Source organism: Crocodylus porosus, unplaced genomic scaffold (assembly GCF_001723895.1).
Source record: "Crocodylus porosus isolate Cpor-Errol unplaced genomic scaffold, CroPor_comp1, whole genome shotgun sequence".
Taxonomy (NCBI): domain Eukaryota; kingdom Metazoa; phylum Chordata; order Crocodylia; family Crocodylidae; genus Crocodylus; species Crocodylus porosus.
In genome coordinates this window covers 6,577,808-6,588,208 of record NW_017728916.1, presented here as the reverse complement: position 1 = coordinate 6,588,208, position 10,401 = coordinate 6,577,808, and the positions used below count along the sequence as shown (strand labels likewise).

Sequence of the window (10,401 nt, the reverse complement as noted above, 5' to 3'; positions counted from 1 at the left end):
CGGCACGCGGAGCCCGGGACGCCGCAACTCGCGGCATTTCCCGCTCACGACACTGCGCGGGGGCTGCGCAGGGCACAGGAAGAGCCTGCAACCCCGGGCAGTCTGGGCCCTGACTCAAGCAGACGAGGACACAGGGCGCAGCCCCCCCTGCCACAGTCCGGAAAGTCCACACTGAGCAAGAGGCTCACGCGGCTCCCGAGGGATTGCGCCAGGCCTGGCCCGGTGCCCAGCCCACCAGCCCAGTGCAAGCAGCGTCCTGGTGCCGCCACCCCGCGGGGCAGGGCAGCCTGTCTGGAGCCCAGCCAGCAGCCGTGGGCCAGATGCTGGCCCTTCCCTGCAGCTCCAGCGCTGGATCGCGGGGCTGGCCCGTGGGGGCCAGCGCCGGGCCTGCAGGAAGCAGAAGCAGAAGCAGGGGAGCCGTGCGGTGCGGAAGCGCGGGCCGGCTTCCAGCAAAGGAAGCGCGTCTGTCCCCACGCGGCCGGCACACGGAAACTCCGCGGCGCGGCCCCGGCGGTGACGCAGGCTCGCTCTCGCGCAGCGGGGGAGGCACAGGTGACGAAAGCCTGGCCTGGCCCCAGGAGGCCTCGCTCACAGCACCTGGGAAGGACGCCGGCCAGAGCCCTGGGCCGCGCCGCAGCTGGGCACGCAGTGCTGGAAGGGCCCACCCTGCCAGGGTCCAGAAGCGGAGCACCGGGCTGGGCAGTAGCGCCTGGAAAGAGGCACACGGACGTGGTGCAAAGTGCCCTGGGCTAGGCCTGCCCAGCGTCCCCCTCTCCCAGCTCAGCACCCCTGGCTGCGGGTGGGGGTGGGCAGAGGGGGCCGCGGCTCCCAGCCCAGCACAGGGCGCGCTGCACCGGGTGCTGTACACGTCTGCGCAGGGGGTGGCAGTCCCTGCGCCCCTCCCCCCCGCACCCGGCTCCCCTCTCCCCCAGACACGTTGGAGCCGCTCAGCGAAGCTGTAGACACAAGACCAGCCAAGGGGCCCATAAACCAAGCTGGAAACAACCGGCTGCAGACCAGCGCTGCTCGGAGATGGCCAAGGACGGAGGCAAGGATCCTCCTGTCCGAAAGCTTCCTCTTCCGAGGACGCCAGCACTCGGTGCCCGGCAGCCCTGGGGCGGGGGGAGCTGGGCTAGCCCCGCTGAGCTACAGGAAGCTAAAGGCACCACGGGGAGAGCAGTGCCGGAGCAAGCCCTTGGTCGCGGTGGGCCGGGGCCAGGAGAGTCAGGAGGCTCAGCACCCCGGTGCCTGCTCCCCTTTCCTCCCGCCACGTCCCCCGGTGCAGGGGACCGCTGTGCCGCGCTGTCGAGTAGCTGTCGGGCTGAGGCTGGCGGGTCACTTTGGGGCCTCTCACTGACCAGCACCTGGGCGGCAGCCCCACGGCCCGGGAGCGTGGTGCTGCACACGGGGGAGCACAGATGCTCCCGCCTCGCGTTCCTGCCCCGCCCCGAGGGGCATCCGGCTGGCGGGGGCAGCAGCCCAGGGAGAGATGCACCGAATAGACCAAGAGGCATGAACTGTCCTGAGCCACAGCTCAGCGCCAAGCGAGCCAGCGCAGCCCTGACCCGCAGGCTCGTTACAGCAGCCGGGGCCAGTTCTCACCCAAGCTTCTCCTTGGGGAAGGCTGCGAGTCCTGGCAGGAGCCGTGGAGCAGCTCTCAGACGCGGTGGGGCCCCTTGCTTCACAGCAGCTGTTACCAGGCTGAGGCCTCGTCCCTGCCAGGAGGGAGGAACAGGCAGCGGCCAGCAGTGCAGCCAGGGTGGCTTCCAGCCCAGGAGAGGACGAAGCTCTGTGGTCAAGGAAGCGGGACTGGGCCTAGTTTGGGATTTCCCCGGATGCAGCAGCGCTGCCCCAGAGCTGCCTGGCACGCACCCCTGGATTGCCCCATCCCTGCTTCTCTGCTAATTACCAGCCACTGTCCCGACCAGCCTCCCAGAACGGGCTGCACTGACGAACCAGATGGCAAACAAGCACTCCAGGTCAGTGTGGCAGACAAAGGACCCTCAAAGGACTTGACGGGCTGAGCCCAACGCTGGGAGGCGAGAGCAGAGTCCAGAGCTCTCCCAGGCTGCTCAGTCTTCCACGGGCCACGCAGGAACCGGCTGCAGGGTCTGCCAGGGCCCAAGCCAGACACGCCGCTCCCTCGGACAGTGCAAGTGGCCTGGCACAGCGGTCACGCAGCCCTGGACTTGCAACAAGCACAGCGACATGGGGGGAGGAAGTTACGGCTGGCGGGAAGCCTTTTCCTGGCATTCTTGCACCTCCGTCTCAGTCTTTCAAGTGCTGTTTGCTCACGCCCATGTCTGCAGGCTCCCTGGCACTCGGACTCCGTGGAAGTGGAGCTGCTCGGCGGGGGACTGACCCGTGCAGCGGGCTGCTGGCTGCTGATCAACCATTCCCCGCCCCGGCCACAGCCCTGTCCCCCACTGGGGAGGAGACGCCAGGTCAGCCAGCGCTGGGGCAGGGTCCTCGCCCCTTCCCGCAGCCCCAGGGAGCCCGGGCCAGGCCCAGCAGCTGGGGGAGGCTGGAGCCCTGGCTCAGGGACGCGTCCCCAGGGAGGCGCCCCGTCCGTCCCCAGAGGCAGGGCCCGGCGGGCTCCAGGGGCCCCGGCTGCCAGCAGCGCATTGCACAGCCCGCAGCTCTGTTGCCATGGCAGCCGCAGGGATGCCAGGCGGTGCAGCTGCTGCCCTGGTGCTGGGGAGGAGCTGCGCCTTGCTCCAGGTGATGACGGTGGGGACCAGGGTAGGCGCGAGCGAGCCCTGGCCACAGGCCCCATGGCTTTGAGCAGCTGGGGTCACCTCGGTTCCCCAGCCTGCCATTGACAACGTGGTTATTGAAGGCACCAGAGACTCTGGCCATGGCCCTGCAGGCACGCCGCGCAAGCCCGGAGATGCCTTCAGCTGCAAGACTGCACCTGTCACCGTGCGCTGCGACTACAGCCAGGTTTCTGCAGAGGTGCCAGCTGGAGAAATCCCTTTATTTGACCAGCTTCAGGGCGCGCCAAGCTCGCGCATTTCCAAAAACCACGTGTTTGGCCAAGCACGTGGGACATGGGGACAGAGGGCAGTGGAGGGAAAACCCCAGCCCAGGCCCCGGCAGAGGCTCCGTGATGCTGCTAAGCCCGTCGTGGCGATGCAGTCGAAGCCCACGTGGGTGTAGAAGCCAAAGGGCCCGAACTCCCCAAGCCCAGGGAGCCGAGGCTGAAAGGGAAAGGGCCTGGTCAGTGTCACAGCATCTCTGCCAGCATCAGCCCCATCCGCCCACAGGGGTGGGAGCAGCCCACAGCGTCCTGCCCAACGCCACCGTCGAGTGTCTTTGGCTCCTGCAAGCATCAGCGTGCGGCTGCACTGCTCCTGGCAGACGCACCTGGCAACACCGCCATGCGGAGCAGGCAGGCCGCGTTCCCCCAGTCGCAGGGCTCGGCCCTGGGTGCGAACGGTTGCTTCAGCCTTTCCCCACAACAACGTGCTGTCACACGCGCAGAGGAAATACCAGATGTAGGTGCTTCCTCTCCCAGCCCCAGGTGCTGCAGGAGGCGGGAAATGGGGCTGGGCGCTCCACCACGCCAGCAGCGATGGAACGAAATCAAACGGCGCAGCCCAGGCACTGGTCCAGGACGTCCTGGGGAGGGACGGCTCCCCGCGGAGAAGGGGAAGCGGCTGCTGCAGGCAGCGTCGGGCTGCTGTGATGTAGCTTCGCCCACGTGCTGAGCCCATCCTGTACCTGCCTCCATAGACGGGAACCCGGCTAGATCCTGGCGGATGCAGGAGGCATCCCCACAATGGCCATGTGGCCCCAGGGACGGCTCTCCGGGCTGCAGCCAGTCACTACAGCTGCCACCAGCACACTTGCCCAGCACCCTGGGGAGCATGGGCACCCAGGCCCTGGAGGTGGCAGGAGGGGCAGGGTCCCCAAGGAGCTTGTTGTGCCCTGCCACAGCGCCTGGGCCCATGGCTGCTGCCCTGCAGGGCCTGTCATGGGTGGGCAATGCTGCTGGCAGCTGGGGTCAGAGAACAGCTGCGGTGCCACAGCCTCTGCCAGCATCAGCCCCATCTGTCCATGGGGGTGGGAGCAGCCCCCGGCACCGTGGTGCTCTGCCCCGTCCGTGTCTTCCTGTGGTCTTGTGGAGCACAGCGCAGCTGGACAGAGCTCAGGCTAGTGACCTGGTGCACAGGAAGCCTGGCCTTACAGGGGGAGGAAGCAGAGAGGGAACTTGGCCTGCAGCCCGCAGGGAGACATCCTTGAACAAGAGAGAAGGGAGCTGCAGAAGTGCTGCACAGGGTGCCAGGGAGTGAAGGGGAGGGCACTTACACAAGATGTAGTAAGAGTGTGCATGCACACGCACCCACATGCATACACTTTTCATATTTAACCCATTTTGCAAAAAGACTAAATGTTACGAAGCTGATTTAAGTAAAGCAGGAGCTATTATGGAAACACAGGCAAGTTATAATAAAAGAAAACAAGATCAAAAAAGCCCCAAGCCCAAAATCAAACAAAACATTTCTTAAGCAGCACTTGGAGGCGAGCGAGAAGCGCCCTCCTGGTCTGTGTGCAGGCAGGACGGAGACGCTCCGGCACTCTGGGGCCAGGGCACAAGGCTGATGCTGCAGGACCCGTCCCGTTCTGCCCCCGCGCTCCTCACGCTTACTCTGACATGTCCCACCCCTCGCTCGGCCCACAGCTCCTGGCGGCTCCAGCCACGGCAGCACCACGTCCAGACCGGAACAAGCATCCGAAGAGCTGGAGAGCAAAAGCTGCTGCATTGCTTCCCTGTGGCTGGTGCAGCCACGCTGCTGGGCCCACCGCCGCTTCTAGGAGTCTCCTCCACTTCAGCACAGGGTCTGATCTGGGCCCCTAGTTTTAGGAGCCATTTCACCACCTCCTCTCTCTCCCTGCTCCTGGGTAACAGCCAGCATCCTTCGCTATGGCCACAGCTCCTCAAGTAATGTCCCCTCCAGAAGCACGCCTGATGCTGCCAACCTGCACTGACAGGTACCTGCACCCCAGAGATGACCATAGCCTGGCGCCCCCAAACCATCTGCCCTGCAGAACAGGCAGGACACTCGAAACCAGCCGTGACACCCCACATTCCCGTTTGCAGGTCCCGGTGCTGGGTCTGCAACAGCCCGTTGTGCTGGAGCGACTCCAGCCCCTCAGCGCTCGGCCCAGGACCCGTCGCGCCAGCACTGTGCTCTTGTCCTTGGCGGGGGAGCCCAGGGCAGCGAGGCAGCAGGCCTGGAGCCTTGTGCGCTGCTGCAGCCCCGCTGTGACCCAACTGGGACCGAAAGCAGGTAATGCTCAATTCCTGCCAGCCTCGGTGCAAAAGATGTGAATGTCAAGGATCCTGGCTCCCAAGCCCTGCCCTGTGCCCAGCCTGACACCTCTCTAGAGACCTTCCTGGGGGCTGCGCCGCCCCCCTCCACTCACTTGGGGCACTTTTGCCCAGTGTCCAGCCAGGCCGTGGGAGTTGGCATTGAGTGGAGCCCACCGGTAAGTCAGCAAGCCAGTCCCACACTGAAGTCAGAGCCAGCAGCTCCTTATGGCACTGCTCCGAACTTGTGCCTGGACATGGAAACAGCAGTGCCAGGAGCCGGACTCTGTGAGTCACTCCCTCAGTGCGAAGCTGGTGCGGTGCCCGCAGACAGGAGCGGAAACCCCCACGTCTGCACTGCCCTGGATTCCCATCAAGAGCTGCTTGGAAAGGCCCAGACGCCCCACCCTGGTGCCGCGCGGTGAAGGCGCTCCCTGCAGCCTCACTTCTCCTGCCAGGGAGGCACTACCCCCTCCTCCTGCACTGCAATCAGGGCTCTGGGCCAGCCAGGCCCCCCAGGCTCAGCCCTGCCCCTCATGCCCAGCACGGCCCACCCCACAGCCAGCTCGCGGGCGCTCCATCCCGCGCCCCAGCCCACCGTCTTCCAGCAAACGCTTGCGCTGCTGTGACCCAGCACCCGTGCCTGGGGCTCTGCCCTGCACCTGGGAAGCAGGCACAGGTACTGCAGACCCTTTGGGCTGGTCCCTGTGCCAGGCAGCAGCAGCAGCACAGCCTTGCTGGGATGCACCCAAGCCAGCTCCCTCAGGGCAGGAGCCAGGCCACGCACCAGCTGCCACCGCTGTGGGAGAGGGGAGCACCCTGGGGCCCACACCGGCACAGGCCCATGGCTCTGCAGCAGACACCACGTGCGCAGGGTTGCAGGCGCTTCCCAGGGCAGGCCTCCGTGACCACCGCACACCCCCCCTGCAGCCAGCATGCAGCAGACGAGGGCTGGAGGAGCTGCCTCCAGCTAGGACTGGGGGCAGCTGGTGGGGAAGACCGCCCCCACCCCAGCCCCATCCCTGCACCTGCAGCAGTGCCCAGAGGCATAACCGCAGCCCCAGGGGTTGCAGCCTTGCCCCACATGGGCCCCAGCTGGACAGCACTGGCAGAGGCAAGGTGACCAGGGGGCAGGAGGAAGAGACATTAATCTTTATTAAATATGACCAATAAAAGCAGTTCCCAGGCCCTGCACAGGATGCAAGGCCTGCACTGAGGCTGTCCCATGGGCAAGGGGCAGCAGCAGCTGCTGGCAGGTGAAAGCACTGGGCAGAGCCCTCCAGCCACCGTCGTTCCACCGCGACTCCATCACGCCTCGAGCCTGCACCCTTCAGCCACAGAGCCTGGAGCCAGCACAGGCATCAGACATGGGGAGCCCTGGAAGGAGCCCCCCCATGTGCCTGGGCCACAGGAGGGGCACCACCCCCCACCCAGGGACACAGGCAGGAGGCCACACAGCACAACACAACACTGTGACCTCCCCCCACGCAGGGCTCAGCACCTGCAGGGATAGGGACAAGGAAGGCGTGAAACCCCAGTGCCACCGCCTGCCCCAGGGGCCACGTAGCTTGGCCCGAGCAGGCCCACGTCTGTCTGCGTAGGCAGGCAGGCAGGCACGGCCAGGGGAGGTAGTGTGCCTGGGGCACGGCCTGGGGGTCGGGAGGGGCTCAGAGGGAAGGCCTCAGGGAACGCCTGGCTATAGCAACAGGCAGTGCGGTGGGTCTGGCTCTGCCCCAGCCCTGGCTGAGCCAGTCTCAAGCCCAGCCTGGGCCCTCGGAGGCTCTGGAGGAGGTGGGAGTGCAGCCCTGGAGCACCCAGGACAGGCTCCCTGCCACACCAGGGCCACCTACCTGCTGCTCCCAGCTGAGCTTGGAGGTCGGCAATGACCCTACGATAGGCCTGGCACTGGGCATCCTTCTCCGCTGCAGAAGGAGCAGGAGGTCAGCCCGTGCTCGGGTGCCGGTTTGCAGCTCATCCCACAGGGCCAGCGACAGCAACGTACCTAGCTCAGTCCTGGCTCCTTCTAGCTCCCTCTGGACCCTCTGCAGCTCGCTCCGTGCCAGCTCCAGTTCATTCTGTGCTTGCTCCAGCTCTCGGTGTAGCAGGTTGCCTGGGGACTGACAGGGGCGCACTGAGACCCTGGCAGGCTGGGGGCTTGCCAGGGGCTCATGCAGGGCTGCACGTGGGCCACAGCCCTGCTGAGACAGACCCAGGCAGCTTTGCAGCCACTGGCCACTGCAGGCTGGGTCCTGGGGCCCCAGCGCCTCCCGCCCCAAGCCTGGAGGCGCCGCCATTACCTGCATGGGGGCAGCTGCGCCCATGCCCCGAGGAGCCGCATGGGGAGAGCTGCGGAGCACAGCCACAGGACCCCTGCACGTGGGGCCCTGGGCAGCATCACCTAGGAAGAGACACGCAGTGTGGGGCTGAGGGCCCCGGGCTGGGGCTGCCCTACACCCCCTGCTCCAGCCACATCCCCAGGCGCTGCTCCCGCCTCCCCTGCACATGGGCACCTAGGGGAGGGGTCCCAGGTCCAGGCCCCACATGGGTCATGGCTGCACACGCAGGTTGGACATGCCTGTGCAGGTGCTGCCCCCTGCTGGGGAGTGGCCGCCTCCGCACCACCTCTTCCTCTCCCCCGCGGGGCGGGCCCAGAGCCAGGGAGCCCCAGGCCCGCCGAGCAGGGAGCAGCGACCCCGCACTCACCTGTGCTGGAAGAGGCCTCTGCTGCCCCGGGCCCAGGGCTGCCATCTGCAAGCGCAGGCTCCTGCTGGGCCCCACGGCCTTGCGCCCCTGTGCCCGCACAAGCATTTAGGAAGAGAAAGTGAAGGGTGTCAGGGGGTCACCAGGCAGAGACAGACCAGGAAGGGGACTCCAGGCAGCCCCAGGCTGTGCAGCCCAGGGCCTGGCTGCTCCCCCCGACACCGCAGGAGGCTGGGACCCAGGCCTGGCTCCCCAGCTGCAGCACCTCCCCACCCCAGCCCCAGGCTCCCACTGGCCCTGCCTGGCACGGGAGCAACAGGTGCCAGGAAGCCCCCAAGGACGCAAAGACGGGGAGCAGAGCTCTGCCACCCACCTTCGCCCAGCCGGACTCGCTTGCAAGGAGGCAGGCTCCTGGGGGAGGCGCTGGCTTTGGCAGGCGGCCGCAGTCGGGAGCGCGGTGCCACAGCTGTGGCCGGCACAGGCCCAGCGACAGCCCTCCGCGGAGGCAGCCTGCTCCGGGCAGCCTTGGCAGCGGCTGAGAAAACAGGAGCAAGCACTGGGCCAGGGAAGACCCAGCTGGCCAGCAGGGCATGTGCCTGGCGCCCCAGCTGGGGCCAACCACCCCCCCAGACGCACCTTGCACATGGCTGGCAGAGTATGTGGTGTTGATTCCTGGAGCTTTGTCTTGGGGGCTGGATGTGGCCCCCAGGGGTGGGGGGGCTCCAGCAGCGAGCGCCGGGTTGCCGGGGCCTGGCTTCATGAGCTGCCGCTTGCTACCTGGGGGAAGAGACAAGAACTTCACAGCCCCAAGGGCAGCGGCTGCCTGAGCCAACAGGCCTTGGGCACAGCCGGAGCCGGCTCACCTGGGCGAGGTGGGAGTCCAGTCCCAAAAGCCCTGGCCCCTTTGCTGGATCCAGGTAGCTCCATCCCCGTGGGAGCCTGCAAGCCCCCAGGGCCAGCTCTGCTACCGCCCAGCCCCGGGAGCCTGGAGGGGGGCCGCAGGCCCGTGGAACACTTCCCAACGCCGAGCAGCCTGGCACTGCTCTGCTTCGCCGCGGTGCCAGCCGGGACCTGCAGCCGGAGATGAAGCACCTGGGTCAGAACCTGCTGCAGGACCTAGACTCCTGCTCCAGGCTGTGACCGGGATTTTAGGGATGCTCAGCGCCCCCAAGCCCGTGCCCCGTCTCTGCCAAGGAAAGCTGGCAGCTGCACAGCATCCTGGGCAAGGGGCACATGCTGCAGCCGCCGGCCCCTCTCACCTGCGCAGGAGGCTGGGCCTCAGTCTGCGATCCCAGAGGCACGTCCCTAGTGCCAACCGGCTGCTGCAGCGAGAGCCGGAGGCTGCTCAGGGACACACGGCTCAGGTACCCTGCCAAGGCACAGCCTCTGCCCGCAGGGGCCCTGCGGGAGCTGCAGGATGCGGGGGCCAGGGCCTGCAGCGCTGTCGGGATGCTGCAAGCCGCAACTCTCAGCCTGGCTGGAGCTGCACCCTTGGCAATGTCGTTGCTGCCAGCAGGCTCCTTCCCCCTGGGGGAGGCAGGAGGTGCAGGCAGGTGCTCGGGCCCTGCTGTGCTGTGGGTGCCGTCGGCTGGGCCGGGTTGCACTGGGTCACCCAGGACAGCGGTGGTGGAGCCACGCGGGTCCCTCAGCTCCGAGTTGTCCCCGAGCACGCTGCCCTGGGCTGCATCCAGGACGGCAGTGGTGGAGCTACGCGGGCCCCTGGGCTCTGGGTCGTCCCCAGGCAGGCTGCACTGGGTTGTGTCCAAGACAGCGGTGGTGGAGCTGCGTGGGTCCCTGGGCTCTGGGTCATCCCTGAGCACGCTGCGCTGAGCTACATCCAGGAAGAAGGTGGTGGAGCCATGGGGGTCTCTCAGCGAGCTGCCCTGGGCTGCGCCTGGGTCAGCAGCAGTGGAGCCAAAGGGCTCCCTGGGCCCCAGGTAGTCTGCAAGCAGGCTGCATCGAGCCATGCCTGGGACAGCAGTGGTGGAGCTGCATGGGTCCCTGGGCTCTGGGTTGTCCCCGAGCAGGCTGCCTTGGGCTGCATCCAGAAAGAAGGTGGTGGAGCCGCAGGAGTCTCTCAGCTCCAAGTCGTCCCTCCGCAGGCTGCCCTGGGCTGCGCCTGGGACAGCGGTGGTGGAGCCGCGCGGGTCCCTGGGCCCCGGGCCGTCCGCGAGCAGGCTGCGCCGAGCCGCATCCAGGAAGAAGGTGGCGGAGCCGCGCAGGTCCCCAGGCTGCGGGCCGGCTGCGAGCAGGCTGCGCGGGGCCAGGGCGCGGGCGAAGGTGAAGCGCGCGGGCGGCGTCAGGGGGGTGGAGGTGAGGAAGGAGCTGGAGCACAGGGACAGGCAGCTCGAGGTCTCGTCGGGCACGGCCCCCGCGCTGCGCTCCAG

At 67.3% G+C, this 10,401-nt stretch overlaps 1 protein-coding gene across 1 annotated transcript in view; it reads right to left on the bottom strand.

The window, feature by feature from the left end:
* Positions 1 to 6,622: 6,622 nt before the first annotated feature.
* The window catches only part of LOC109310829 (translation initiation factor IF-2-like), a 3,943-nt gene continuing 164 nt past the window's right edge, over positions 6,623 to 10,401 (bottom strand). The window contains exons 2-9 of the mRNA XM_019536159.1: positions 9,274 to 10,395; positions 8,878 to 9,085; positions 8,651 to 8,791; positions 8,388 to 8,549; positions 7,612 to 7,712; positions 7,317 to 7,431; positions 7,165 to 7,236; positions 6,623 to 6,657 (exon numbers count right to left, since the gene is read on the bottom strand). Coding sequence (XP_019391704.1) covers positions 6,623 to 6,657; positions 7,165 to 7,236; positions 7,317 to 7,431; positions 7,612 to 7,712; positions 8,388 to 8,549; positions 8,651 to 8,791; positions 8,878 to 9,085; positions 9,274 to 10,395 — 1,956 coding nt within the window. The remainder of the gene's footprint in view (positions 6,658 to 7,164; positions 7,237 to 7,316; positions 7,432 to 7,611; positions 7,713 to 8,387; positions 8,550 to 8,650; positions 8,792 to 8,877; positions 9,086 to 9,273; positions 10,396 to 10,401) is intronic.